Consider the following 15,580-nt stretch of genomic DNA (forward strand, 5'->3'; position numbering starts at 1 on the left):
GACACACTCCCCCTGTCTAGCTCCCGGCGCAGATCATCCACTAAGGCGACCAAGACCGTCTCGGTACCATGTCCCGGTCTGAAACCAGACTGTGCCGGATCCAGATAATCCGTGTCTCTCAAGAATACCTGGAGTTGTGAGGCCACCACGCTTTCCATGACTTTGCCCAAGTAGGGGAGATTGGAAACAGGCCGAAAGTTTTCGAATTTAGTGGGGTCCAGTGATGGCTTCTTCAACAGCGGCTTTATAATAGCCTGTTTTAGGCTCGCTGGAATCTTGCCCTCCCGAAGGGAGGCATTCACCACCACCGTTACCCACTCGGCCAATCCCCCTCTGGCCTCCTTCAGAAGCCAGGATGGGCAGGGGTCTAGGATGGACGTGGTGGGTCTCATTCCTCCAAGTATCTTGTCCACATCCTCGGGCTTCACAAACTGAAAAGAATCCAACAAAATAGGACAAGCAGGTGCTTGTGTCACATCCACCGAGACTGCATTTAACGTGGCGTCCAGCTCCGAGCGGATCAAAGCGACTTTGTCTGCAAAGAACCGAGCAAATGCTTCACAGCGCGTGGCCGAATTGTCAGGGCTCCCACCTGAGGTAGGGGGAGTTAAAAGACCTCTGACAATCCGAAACAACTCCGCCGGACGGTTTTTTGCAGACGCAATAGTGGCCGCAAAGAAAGTTTTCTTTGCGGCTTTTATTGCCGCGGCATATGCCCTTAGGAAGCACACAAACCGTGTTCGATTTGGCTCGCTTGGATCCGAGCGCCACACGCTCTCTAGAACCCTCTTCCTTCGCTTCATCGCTGCCAGCTCCTCGGTGAACCAAGGGGCTGGTTTAGCTCGGTTACTTGAGAGGGGACGTTCCGGAGCGATCCTGTCAATTGCCCTGGTCATCTCCCCATTCCAGAGAGCGACCAAGGCATCGACATGGTCACCTACCGAGGTGGCGGGAAACTCCCCAAGAGCCGTCAGGAATCCGTTCGGATCCATAAGCCTCCTGGGGCGGACCATCTTAATGGGTCCTCCACCCTTGCGGAGGTTAGGGGGCGCAGTGAGCCTAAATCTGATCAGGAAGTGGTCGGTCCATCAAGGCTCCTACTTTGTGCTAGATAGTCATGATGCTAGTGGGAAAAGCACGTCAGAGTGAATAGACTTTTTACATTAGCTTGAAGCTCATTTAGGGTGAGGCAGATGAGTGGGAGCCATTCTGTTCTCCAAATAGCAGTCTGTGGGCTGCAAGTATATTTGTCTACAGTATGTCATTCTCTCATATCTCTCTCTCTCTCTCTCTCTCTTTCTCTCTCTGGGAAGCAAATATATTTTGATCCACATCTTACTCTTCTAAGACTCCATTATAAACCTGCTGCCGTTTAAGGGCTTTACATGCAAGTAGCACTAATGGACAGGAATAGCATAACACACAAATTAACACATGCATTGCAACTCTCCTTTTTGGATGTCTATAATTTTAAGGTGTGGTTTATATCTGTTCCATTTTTACAGCATTTTCCTCTTTTTCCTTACACGTGAAAATGTGAGTGTGCAATAGCTTGAATAGGGCTGGTATGACCAACTCAAAATTACATAGATGTTTGGATCTGACTTACTGTATTTAGTGTTAAGTCAGTTGCCTTTTAGTGGAGAATAATAGGCAAGATGATCTATGCACCAGATAAAGCCCAGCAGGTTCAATTTTGGTCCCTGTAGATGCCTCTGTAGTTCCATGTTAGAATCATGTTGAAGGTAAGCCAGGCTGTACTAAATAAAGACATATAATCTTAATGGCAATTTTAGCTATGTGTAATTTACCTTTAGAATCCATCTTTATAAACAAACTGGTAAGGTCAGTAACTGTTTATCTTCTAATCCTGATTAGAATTTTTCTGAATGGGATTCAATGGGATTCACATCGATGGTATGTTTTAAAATACAAAGTTAGCTAGAGAGCTTGGGAAATAGAAGGTATTATTTGAAGAGTTTGTAAAAATGATTTCTGTATTACATGGAAACCTCAATTAAGAAAGTAGGTGTGTTCCTGGGTTTTATTTCTTTAACACAAAGTTTGTTACCAGAATAAAAATGAGAAGGAAGAGGGAGAAATATATATATATAGCTGGGCTTTCCACAGAAGCTGAGGAAGCAGGAATCCATTTTGTTTCCTTCTGCTTCAGGATAAGCTTTGTTTAAATTTAACTGCTTTCAGTCCTGCTTTGTTTGAGAGGCGGGGCTTCCTGAGTTTAAAAATTAACTGCTTTTTTTGAGAGGCGGGGCTTCCTGGTTATCCTATATAAACCAGTGTCTGAAGCTAAGGGGCAGCTGGGCTTTCCACAGAGGCCGAGGAAGCAGGAATCCATTTTGTTTCCTTCTGCTTCAGGATAAGCTTTGTTTAAATTTAACTGCTTTCAGTCCTGCTTTGTTTGAGAGGCGGGGCTTCCTGAGTTTAAAAATTAACTGCTTTTTTTGAGAGGCGGGGCTTCCTGGTTATCCTATATAAACCAGTGTCTGAAGCCAAGGGGCAGCTGGGCTTTCCACAGAAGCTGAGGAAGCAGGAATCCATTTTGTTTCCTTCTGCTTCAGGATAAGCTTTGTTTAAATTTAACTGCTTTCAGTCCTGCTTTGTTTGAGAGGCGGGGCTTCCTGAGTTTAAAAATTAACTGCTTTTTTTGAGAGGCGGGGCTTCCTGGTTATCCTATATAAACCAGTGTCGCGTGCGCCGTCAGTGAACTTGTACACTCAGTAACCTATACTTCCACCCCTGCATACAGACAACAACATCAAACACACACCAAGAGGAGGTCATTAGCAACCTCCAGATGGAACAAACACGAAAACCTCCCGTCTCATGCACAAGCTGTGTCTTGTTCAGCTTTTTCACACTACAATTACTCAATTACATCTGCCCCAAGTGTAAACAGATCACTCGCATGGAACACAGGATCCGACAACTCGAGGACCGTATTAAGACCCTTAAGGACATTCAGGAACTTGAGCTGTTCATAGACACCACACACCACACTGGCCTAGACACGCAGCCCATATCACACCAACATTACGGGGAGGCTCAACAGAACAGCACCTCAGATGTGGACAACCCTCAGGCTTGGAGAAATGTCACCCTTAGAAGGACACATAGGACCCGGAAGCCTCCTCAGAATACTTCCGCTCAGCTGCAGTTACACAATAGATTCCAAATTCTCACACAACTATCACCTGACCAAGAAACACAACATATTGGGGAAGACCAGAATGGCTTAGATACTGATCAGTGGCTCATCCTTGATCAGTGTGCAGGGGATAGCCCTGACTGGGACAACACTTCACAACATTCACACTTGCACAATCCTGCAGGTGTACCATCCCCAACCATAGACCAGGTGCAACAGGAACACATACAGGAGAACCATAGGCTCTTGGACGAATCTCAATGGATTGTCCTTGACGAATGCACCGGGGATGTCGAGGAGGAGGACAACACTTTTCACCTACACAATTCACACCAACACGATCACTTTTCTGGAGACCTACACACTACATTGCACAAAAGGGGCCCTGTCATTCCCGAAAGTAAACAGGTCTTGGTAGTAGGCGACTCCCTCCTTAGAGGAACGGAAGCTGTCATTTCCTGACCGGATGGGATGGCTCGAGAAATATGCTGCCTACCGGGGGCAAAAATACACCATATCACTCAGAGGCTCACCAGGCTCCTCAAGCCCTATCACCGTCCTCCCCTCATGTTGATTCATGTAGGAACCAATGATACTGCAAGACATACATTTCAAAAGATCACAAATGATTTTCGAGCTCTAGGAGCAAAGCTAAAACAATGTAATGTACAGGTGGTTTTTTCATCCCTCCTCCCTGTTGTAAGACACGGACCCACAAGAGCCAGAAAAATAGTACAGGTCAATGACTGGCTTAGAAAATGGTGTCAGGAGGAACGCTTTGGCTTCCTCGACCATGGCCTGCTTTTCCAGGAGGATGGCCTACTGGCAAGGGATGGGGTGCATCTCACACAAGTAGGAAAACACCTTTTTGCTCACAGACTCACAAACCTCATTAGACGCACTTTAAACTAGGTCCACCGGGGGAGGGGGACAACAGCCTTGCGAACACTACTTTACCCATAATGTCTGGGAATCGCCAGAAGGCTAAACGGAGGGCTGCACAAACACAACAAGGACCAAGTACCAAAAGCACAATAATCCCAATTAAACAGCTCAAGGGAAGATCTCAGGGGCTCACATGTCTTTACACTAACGCACAGAGCATGGGAAATAAACAAGACGAACTCCAACTTTTAGCACAACACCACAAATATGATATCATAGGGATCACTGAAACCTGGTGGGATGACTCCTATCGCTGGAATGTAAATATCGAGGGGTATAACCTCTTTCACAGAAACCGAACAAAGGGGAGAGGAGGCGGAGTAGCCTTATATGTCAAAAACTCTTATGCTACAGAAGAGATTCAAGACAGCAATCTGGGAAACCAGCTTGAAATCATCTGGATAAGAATCAAGGGAACTGGGACTCAAAAAGATGTCGTTGTAGGCGTCTACTACAGACCCCCTAGCCAGGAAGAAGAACTTGATGAAGTCTTCTGCCAACAGTTGACCAAACAGGCACAGAGAAGAGATGTAGTAGTCATGGGTGATTTCAACTATCCCGATATTTGCTGGAAAACAAACTCGGCCAAGAGTACAAGGTCCAACAAATTCCTCGCTTGCCTTGCAGACAATTTCATGGTCCAGAAGGTAGAAGAGGCAACAAGGGGATTGGCTACTCTTGATCTCATCCTAACAAATGCGGAGGACCTGATTGATGCAGTCGAAGTGGTAGGATCCTTAGGGGCAAGTGACCATGTGCTCCTGCAATTTGAGGTACAAAGGAAGGCCGAAACTAAGACAAGTCAAACCCGCATTTTGGACTTTAGGAGAGCTGATTTCCAAAAAATGAAGGAAACGCTGAGCAGCATTCCGTGGACACAGATACTAAAAGACAAGGGAGTTACGGATGGATGGGAATTTCTCAAGAGTGAAATACTCAAGGCGCAATTGCAAACCGTGCCAACAAAGACAAAAAATAGGACAAGTACAAAGAAGCCAGAATGGATGTCCAAAGAACTTCTAACTGTGCTAAGACACTAAAGAGACATGCACAAGAAGTGGAAAAAGGGAGAAATCACCAAAGAAGAATTCAAACAAATAGCCAACACCTGTAGGGAAAAGGTCCGCAAGGCTAAAGCAAAAAACGAGCTCAGACTTGCTAGGGACATTAAAAACAATAAAAAGGGCTTCTATTCTTATGTCAATAGAAAAAGGAAAAACAAGGAGGCGATAGGACCTCTTCGAGGAGAAGATGGGGCAATGCTGACAGGGGATAGGGAAAAGGCAGAACTACTTAATGCCTTCTTTGCCTCGGTCTTCTCACAAAAAGAGAGTCTTCAACCTCAGCAAGATGGAGTGGATGAGGGATTGGAGGACATCCAACCCCAAATTGGGAAAGAAGTCGTCCAGGAATACCTGGCCACTCTTAACGAGTTCAAGTCCCCAGGGCCAGATCAACTACACCCCAGAGTATTGAAGGAACTAGCGGAAGTCATTTCGGAACCATTGGCAACCATCTTTGAGAGTTCTTGGAGAACGGGAGAAGTTCCAGCAGATTGGAGGAGGGCCAATGTGGTCCCAATCTTCAAGAAGGGAAAAAAGGATGACCCAAACAACTACCGTCCGATCAGCCTCACGTCGATACCGGGCAAGATTCTGGAAAAGATTGTTAAGGAAGCGGTCTGCAAACACTTAGAAACAAATGCAGTCATCGCTAATAGTCAACATGGATTTATCAAAAACAAGTCATGCCAGACTAATCTGATCTCTTGCTTCGATAGAGCTACAAGCTGGGTAGATGCGGGGAATGCCGTGGATGTAGCGTACCTGGATTTCAGTAAGGCCTTCGACAAGGTCCCCCATGACCTTCTGGCAAGGAAACTAGTCCAATGTGGGCTAGGCAAAACTACGGTGAGGTGGATCTGTAATTGGTTAAGTGGACGAACACAGAGAGTGCTCACTAATGCTTCCTCTTCATCTTGGAAAGAAGTGACAAGTGGAGTGCCGCAGGGTTCCGTCCTGGGCCCGGTCCTGTTCAACATCTTTATTAATGACTTAGATGAAGGGCTAGAAGGCATGATCATCAAGTTTGCAGACGACACCAAATTGGGAGGGATAGCCAATAGTCCAGAGGACAGGAGCAGAATTCAAAACGATCTTGACAGATTAGAGAGATGGGCCAAAACTAACAAAATGAAGTTCAACAGTGACAAATGTAAGATACTCCACTTTGGCAGAAAAAATGAAATGCAAAGATACAGAATGGGTGATGCCTGGCTCGAGAGCAGTACGTGTGAAAAAGATCTTGGAGTCCTCGTGGACAACAAGTTAAACATGAGCCAACAATGTGATGTGGCGGTAAAAAAAGCCAATGGGATTTTGGCCTGCATCAATAGGAGCATAGTGTCTAGATCTAAGGAAGTAATGCTACCCATCTATTCTGCTTTGGTTAGACCACATCTGGAATATTGTGTCCAATTCTGGGCACCACAATTCAAGAGAGATATTGACAAGCTGGAATGTGTCCAGAGGAGGGCGACTAAAATGATCAAGGGTCTGGAGAACAAGCCCTATGAGGAGCGGCTTAGGGAACTGGGCATGTTTAGCCTGAAGAAGAGAAGGCTGAGAGGAGATATGATAGCGATGTATAAATATGTGAGAGGAAGCCACAGGGAGGAGGGAGCAAGCTTGTTTTCTGCTTCCTTGGAGACTAGGACGCGGAACAATGGCTTCAAACTACAAGAGAGGAGATTCCATCTGAACATGAGGAAGAACTTCCTGACTGTGAGAGCCGTTCAGCAGTGGAACTCTCTGCCCCGGAGTGTGGTGGAGGCTCCTTCTTTGGAAGCTTTTAAGCAGAGGCTGGATGGCCATCTGTCAGGGGTGATTTGAATGCAATATTCCTGCTTCTTGGCAGGGGGTTGGACTGGATGGCCCATGAGGTCTCTTCCAACTCTTTGATTCTATGATTCTATGATTTAACTGGTTTTTCATTTTGCATGAGCTTATATTTGATAGAATTCTCCAAATGCAGTACGTACTGAGTAGTAGTAAGACCTCAGGCATATAGCATATTTATTCAGTTGTGGAACTGGGATAGTATGTAATAGGATCCAGAAAGGTGGAAATCATGCCCCTGTATGTTGTATGACTATGTGTTAAATGTGTTATGTGTTAAATGTTTTTATACGGCCAATAGGCCAATCAATAAAACGTATCTATCTATCTATCTATGCCCCTGAAAAATTTGTGCATAGTCAACCCGCAGACACAAAGGATTCAGCATCCATGGATTCAACCATGGGTGTTTTTCAATATTTGAAAACAAAAACATTTCCAAAATCAAACCTTGATTTTGTCATTAATATAAGAAACATTTTACTATGGTTGTATACAGTGGTACTTGAGCATCCACAGATTTTTGTATCAATGGAATGTCCTGACCTAAACCCCAGTGGATACCAGGGGCCTCTGTCCTTCATTCAGATATTCATCAGCGGGGGCTAAATGTAATGTTAGACAGTTGTCTCGCAGCCTGGTTCCATAGATAGAAATGACATAGAAAGGATATTGATAGTTTTCTTAATCACAGCGTAGAAGAGCAGATCACCGTGTTTCATCAAACTTTTTATTCAAAACTAACAGTATTCACATGTGAAATGAAACAACCAGGTCAGGTACGTCTTGCCCAAATAAGATACATAAGGCTTCCACTTATTCTTAATGTTTTTATTTTGGTACATCTTAGAGATTTATGCTTTCCTAACATTTCAGGCTAGCTGATGAGGCAGGCTAATCTCTCTTACCTTTTTATTTCTGTTTTGTTCTTTCCTCATGCACAGTAATTGGTCATGGATGCAGGTGTTTGCATTATCTATTGTATGTTAGTATACACTGCTACAGTAGGACCACCCAGAGTACAAAACCCCTTTCCCAAGTCAAGATTTTTGTATTGTTTGCTGCAGACATTTTGCCATAATCCAGGACTGAAAGTCTGTCTTTTCTCTAGCCCTTCTTCATTATTTTCCCGATGCCAATGCTGCAAGAAGATTTCTAAGTTAGCAGAAGATAAGGAAAAGTGGAGCTGAGCTCCTGTAAAAAAAGACTTTCTAGAAAGGAACTTTTTATTAATGACTGTAGTAACTGAGATATGCTGGTATTAATATTTTTATATTATTGCTGAAGTTTCCTGTAACATGGAGGGCATTTTTAATACAACTCCTCTGTTAATTGCCATATTGGGGTTTTTTTTCTAGTTATCTACAATCTATAGTAGGTTCAATTGAAGTTCTTAAAAAAATAAGACTAGTATGCTGTTGGTAATATTTTCTGTGCCATTTCTGAGAACTGCCAGATCAGACTGATGTATTCCCATTACTATGGATATTACTCCCCACCCTGAGGATCCAAAATATATCTCTTATCTCCATATCTATATTATTGACCCTGGAAAATTGATTGAAATTCTAGTTTACAAAACAAGTAAAAACACATCCAGCCCTACCTATCTCCTCCTCCTAATCTGTGCCCATCCCATAAACTGTTAAAACTTGGCAGCCTGTGTTCTTTATGAAGGAGTGACTCCGATTCCTTTTGAAGAGGAGATTGCCATGTTTGTGGGTAGCTGATTAACTTTATTATTATTATTATTATTATCTTTATTTATTTCCCACCTTTCTCCCCATGGGAACTCAAGTCGGCTAACATCTATCCACACTAAACAGTTTAAAAAGAGCAATACAAAAGCTAAAAAAATAATTAAATAATATCAGTATAATAAAAACAGAATTAAAATACAGTAAATACATTAAAATGATTTGCTTCCTACATAGCCACATATCCTTCTTACGTTCTCTTTTTGGTGCAGTGTTTGTGTATTTGTTCATGTAGGAATAGTTATATTGAAAGTCAGTGGGGTTTAGAGGTTTGAGCATTGGACTACAACTCTGGGGACTAGGGATTAAATCCTTTCTTGGCTGTGGTGTGTAAACCCATTGGGTGTTCTTAGGCCAGTCACACTCTTTCTCAGCCTTAGAGAAAGGCAAAACCAAGCCCCTCCCCAAACAAAGCTTGCAAAAAAAAAAACCAAAAAAAAAAAAACAAAAACCACACACACCCTGTGATAGGTTTGCCTTAGGTTCACCATAAGTTGGAAACAACTTGAATGCACACAACCACAATAACTGAGCTAGGCTGGTCTTCATTGGGAAATACCATGAATGTTATTGTCTCCTCATTTTGGATCTCATGCCTGCTCTCTTGAAGGATTTTATATTGCTTTACTGCTTTAACCTTTTAATAGAATAGGCCTGTCAAGCCCAGAAGAAGAAACAAATGGGATATTACCAAGCCATTGGCTAAGCAACTACCATATTTCATTGCATAATAGTCACCATTGCGTAACAATCGCACCCCCATTTTGAGGGTCTCCGTTTTTTGCATTTCTGTTTTCCTCACATAGTTTCATCATTTTACCAGTGTAAGCCTCCATCCGCTCGTCCATCTGGCTGCCTGCCCAGAGACCCACCCGCCTGCCTCATTCATTTTCCAGTCCACCCACTCAGTTGCCCAGCCATCCACTCATCCGCCCAAAGGCCCACCCTCCCACCTACCCACTCACACACACACTCACTCACTAGATCGCCTATCCATTTCCTGACCACCCTCTTCCAAGAATGGCACTTCCAACTTGAAGCTAATAATAGGTTTCCACCATTGAATTTGATACAGAGGAAAGCTCTTTTAAACATTTATCTCAGGAGTTTAAAGTACCTAAGGTATAACTGGATAGGTAGGTCTAAAATGACTGGAAGGCACACGGTAACAACGAACAATTTTTTTTCATCCTCTTCTGGTCTAACTATCTCCTTTTTCATATGTGTTTAATCATGGGTGAAAGATAGTAATAGAAATTTGTTGGAGTAATTGGAATGCTGTTGAGCTTGCCCAGGCATGATGGAGGATAGGTGGGTGATTGAGTTTGATTACATACTTCGTACTTCTGGCAACATAAAGCTCATTTGTCAGCTCCTAGCAGCATGCAAGAACATTTCATCCTTCAAGTGGTAGTCCATATGGTAGATTTTCAGTTAACCGGCATGGGAATTGATAGATGCTGGATAAACGTAGTTCCTGGTTGGTTGAAATAGGACTAACTAATGCTATACCACATACTACAGAACTTTGTACTGACTTCATTTTAATATTGAAATACTTTGATTAAAATCAATTAAGACACATAACTAGAAACCTAATGTAACACATTTTTAGTAATTTTATTGTATTACAAAATCGATTTTACTTTAATTCATCTTTAAAATATTATTTTGTCAAATACTTTGCTGGTTGCTTCAGAGTTTCAGTCCTAAATACTGTGGGATGGGGCGATGCAGAGAAAAATGTGCAAGGGGATTCTTGAAAGTTGAGACTTCTAATAATAACTGTCCTATGTCTTCCATGTTTGAAGCATTGACTCCGAGAAATATTGATGTAGTAACAGCAAACATGTTTTCTGTGCAAAATTGGTAGCATCTCAAAAAGGTAAAAGATCTTACCAAATTATGTGAAAGTAAGGAAGAGAGGGGAAAGGTGAAGAAAAAGAAGCATTACACAGTGTACATCACATTTATGCTGAAATAAACGTGCTACAAGGTTACATTTATCTTCTTCTTTTTTTGTCCTGAAGCAGGCTAACATGGCCACTTCTTGGTTGCTGATGTCATAGGTTTTTTTTAAGTAGTGCTAGTTTAACAATGTCACTTTCTTAACAAAGTGTAAATAATGTATTCCAGCTATTGCTGAACCCCCAGCATGTTGAATGCACAGGCCTAATTGAGCTTGTAAATGTTGCTCTTCCCTCAGCTTTTCCTGTTTCCAACTTCAACAACTCAGGATTTCCAAACCAGTTGTAGAAGGCACTAGCTCAATAAACCTTGCAGTCCTCACAGAACTTCTGAAAGCATAAACTCATAGCGATAGGGTTCCCACATAAAAATTGATCTGTCACAGTGTCAGTGTAATGTGTTGACTCAGACTTACTAGTCATATTCTCTCTCTTCCTTCTACTGTCCATTTGGTGAAACAGAGATAATGATGCTACTGCAAATGTAAAAATATTTTAAATTGCAAATATATATTTTAAAACACACAATTAGTTGGCCCAGAGAACTGTTGGGAAATGGCTTTCTATGCCCCAAATGCTAGAGGGCCCTTAGGCCATCTTAAACTCAGTTCCAGCTATAATGGGCCCAATGTTGAATTTGCTCTGTTCTATGCACTGAGTAATACCCAGGCTCCAACTCTGCAGTTCAACATGTGAAGACCTAGTGAGGGGGGATGGAAAAATTAAGAAACAAGATTCTATTTTTCTTTCCAAATCCTTCCCCTTAGAAATATTTTAATGGATTATGAATATTTCCCTTCCACAATTATGAATAAACATTTATAAGATGTAGATTCCTTACTCTTTGAAGTTATTTCTATGTGAAAGGAATATGTTTATGTAAAATTATGTATGGTATCATTACATTATATTCCTGCTCTTTGCTTCCCTTTTACCATGTATTTTCACTACTTTTTCTGGAGTTATTTTGTGTGTGCAAGTAAAACATTAGAAAAAAGAAAAAAACATTAAATATATATAAATTTGATTTGTAATTGTTTACATATACATACTTTCAATAAAATAAACTGATGCTTATATTGTTAAACCAAATAATACATATATTCTGTTTCTAAAGTAAAGTGACTTTGAATTTGTAATGGTGTTAATACAATTTTTATCCAAAAATTTTACATCTGTGCCTGCAGATTAGTTAAACTGTGAATCAAAACAGAACTAAACTGTTTGACAAGTTCTTATTTTTATCATTTGATTTAATCTTTTGAAATTTTAGCCTCTTTTGTGACATTCAAATACAATGTGAGACTTTACAGTGAAAGACAAAAGAGCCAGATGGTTCTTTCTGCACAGTGAACAGATCTCTCTCAGGGATCGCAGTTTAATCATAATAATCTTGCTCTTTACTTTGTATGGCACTTGGTCTTTTAGTAGTTGTGTTGCACTACATTTTCAGAAGGTCACTAGTAGTACTGACCTGCTTTAAATAAACGGGTTAACAATGACGTTAGCTGTATCACGTCAAAACTGTTGCAAAATCCCTAAAGCAGTTTAAATTGTCTAGTTCAGCAATGAAAGCTTTTTGGGGGATGATTTTCAGTCACTCTACTTTAATTTAATTACTAGCTGTCCCCTGCAACATGTTGGTGTGGCCCACTCTGGTGATCTGGAAAATAAAGTAATCAGAAAGTGTTGGTTTCTAATATATATAATTTCTTTATGCTTGTGGGTAAGCCGTGTTTTTTGTTGTTTCATTGTCAATGTTGATGTAGAGATTGTCTGGTTTGCCTACTCTGGAACATGCAACATATAATTGTCCCTCTTTAGGGGTCACTTTCAAATCTATGATACTATATATGTCATGTATGTGTGTGTGTGTGTGTATGTGAATCAAATCTAGCTGTCTGTCTGTCTGTCTGTCTGTCTGTCTGTCTGTCTGTCTGTCTCTATCTATCTATCTATCTATCTATCTATATCTATGGCTAGATGGCTCTTTGGCAGGAGAGCTTTGATTATGTTTTCTTGCCCTGGTGAAGGGAGTTGAACTGTAAGGACTTAATGCAACATTTCTCACCCTGGGGGTCAGGACTCCTGGGGGAGGTCGCAAGGGGGTATAAGAAAGGTTGCTAAAGACCATCAGAAAACACAGTGTTTTCTGCTGGTCATGGGGGTTCTGTGTGGGAAGTTTGGCCCAATTCTATTGTTGGTGGGGTTGAGATTGCTCTTTGATTGTAGGTGAACTATAAATCCCAGTAACTACAACTCCCAAATGTCAAGGTCAATTTTTCCAAATTCCATCTGTGTTCATATCTGGGCTTATGGAGTATTTGTGCCAAGTTTGAACTAGATCCTTCCTTCATTGTTTGAGTCCACTGTGCCCTCTGGATTTAGGTGAACTACAACTCCAAAACTCAAGGTCAATGCCCACCAAACCCTTCTCGTGTTTTCTGTTCATCATGGGACTCCTGTGTGCCAAGTTTGGTTCAATTCCATCATTGGAGGAGTTCAGAATTCTTTTTGATTGTAGCTTAACTTTAAATCCCAGCTACTACAACTCCCAAATGACAAAATATTTTTTTGGTGATGGTCACTCCTTGCGTTAGTAGGTGTCTTGTGGCCAAATTGGGCGGCTATCTGAGTTATGATGTCACTCAAAATGAACAGAGCATTCATATATATATATATATATATAGAGAGAGAGAGAGAGAGAGAGAGAGAGAAAGAAATAGTTATTGTTGAAGACAGAAAACCAGTCCAAATGGCCCAAACTGAGTTTACATCAACATTCAGATTAAGTCTTGCCCTTGTTTTCTTTTAAAATATGTCTGACATCTGCTCCTTTCTTTTTCTTTAGGAGACATTACACAGAAGGGGTATGAGAAGAAAAGGGCAAAGCTGCTGGCTCCATATTTCCCACAGACCCAGGGTAAGTCTACTCTGGCCACAGAGAATGTCATTGCATTGAATTTAAGATCCACCCTCTCAAAATGCTGGCCAAGGTGAAGGACTAGCAATTGCATATATAACCAGATCGATTTTGCAGTAGACCTATAGTACTTTGATTTTAAACTCATTTAGTCCTGTTTGAAGCCAACTGGAAAATTGTGTGGAGAAAATGAGCTGAATATGAGTGATCTGTGAAATATGCTAAATGTTTAACAAGACACTGAAAGTCAATATAAATGGAAGTGTACAATGTGCATCTGCAAAGAGGAGACCCTTTACATGTATAGTTGCACACACAAAAGGCTTCTTCCTCATAGGTGTGTGCTGCCTGCGGTAGTAGACAAAGCCTCCCTGCCTGATATTGACATAAAAAAACTAGTCAGTGAGGCCTCCACTCACACATTGATTTGATTGGTGGAAATTTCTTCTGAGTGGACCTTTTGTCTAAGTTAAATATGTGATGTGTATCTATATAGAGTGAAATTTTCTACATGTCATCAGTTCACGTGCCATATGGGGAAAACACCTGTGCCTGCAAAAATCTAATACTCAGATGAAGAACAAATAGACAAAGCCTTCTGGCAGAGAAAGGCAGTGTTCTGAAGGAAAGAGATGTTGGTAACAGGTTGGCTGAGGGACTAAGAAAGAGGAGAGGGGATTAGTAAAGAAGGATTTGGGTAGTGCTGGGCCAAAGGAGGTGGTGGAAAGGGAGAAAAGAACCAGAATGTAGTAAATTGAATGTTCTAATAGATGGGCCTTAAACTATACCCAGTCACTTCATATTTCAGTGATAAGGCAATTGACTGCAGTAGTGGTACAAATGTATATCTTTAAGTGTTTTTGTTAATCAAAATCCATTATCCTAAAGGGTTTTTTTTTGTTCTTCTGTATTTCTCCTTTATCTCTGTTTTGACATTTAAATTCACTGCCTATCCCCAGTTCCATATTCTTTAAATTTCATCCCAGAAGATTGGATAGTAACACTGGACTCTATACCCAGCATTGTCATACATTTCTCTTTTCTTTTTCACCATAGATTCCATCTCACAATGAGCCAAATTCAGTGATGTCAAACTTGTGGCCCCCCAAGTGTTTTGGACGTCATCTCCCAGAATTCCTGGCCATTGGACAGGCTGTCTTGGGCTTCTGAGAGTTGGAGACCCAAACATCTGGAGGGTCACAACTTTGACATCTCTGGTCTAACATATCTTACAAATCTGCACTCAGCCTAAACAGCCTTGTAAATTGGTTGTTAAAATGGAAGATACATTTTGTATACCTCCTTGAAGGAAAAGGGGCCATAAATGTCATTAGGTTGATATTATCAAATACCGATGTGTATGTATGATTTATATCTCATCTTTTCCTATGACTTGGAAGAAAGACAGCTTCCAATGTAATTCCAGTGCAATAAATACAAATAAATCTTGACTAGTTTTAAAACATAAGTAAAAACAAGTAAAACTGCCTGAGTCATAATAAACAAAATTAAGATATTAAAAAGTGCAGCCCATGTGGGTTGTTGTAGGTTTTTCAGGCTGTATGGCCATGTTCTAGAAGCATTCTTTCCTGGTGTTTCTCTGCAGCCCATGTGTTCAGAACCCTCTCTACTTGGCAGTCAGTTATTGATGGCCTTCTTGTATAGAAAGAGTTTTTGTCTGCTAGCAGAAGGACAACAGAGCAGGGATACTTTAGCCTTTGTCAGAAGAAGAACCCAGTCTTTGGGAGAAGCACCTCTCCCAGAGATTTCAAAACCTGGGCAGTCTTGAATAGGAGAATACAAACTTTCAGATAATCTGGATCCAAGTAATATAGGACTGTAAAGCTCATAGACAGCACTTTGAGAGCTAGCCTGGTGTAGTGGTTTGGATGTAGGATTATGGGAGTCCAAGATTCAAATCCCTG

The 15,580-nt window shown here is 41.4% G+C and overlaps 1 protein-coding gene across 3 annotated transcripts in view; it reads left to right on the forward strand.

The window, feature by feature from the left end:
- The window catches only part of DIP2B (disco interacting protein 2 homolog B), a 197,061-nt gene that overhangs the window by 72,327 nt on the left and 109,154 nt on the right, over positions 1-15,580 (forward strand). For all 3 annotated transcript variants that reach the window (XM_060764017.2, XM_060764019.2, XM_067463924.1), the window contains exon 2: positions 13,584-13,655. In XM_060764017.2, the coding sequence (XP_060620000.1) occupies positions 13,584-13,655 (72 nt within the window). The remainder of the gene's footprint in view (positions 1-13,583; positions 13,656-15,580) is intronic.

This window comes from Anolis sagrei, chromosome 2 (assembly GCF_037176765.1).
Source record: "Anolis sagrei isolate rAnoSag1 chromosome 2, rAnoSag1.mat, whole genome shotgun sequence".
Lineage (NCBI taxonomy): Eukaryota > Metazoa > Chordata > Lepidosauria > Squamata > Dactyloidae > Anolis > Anolis sagrei.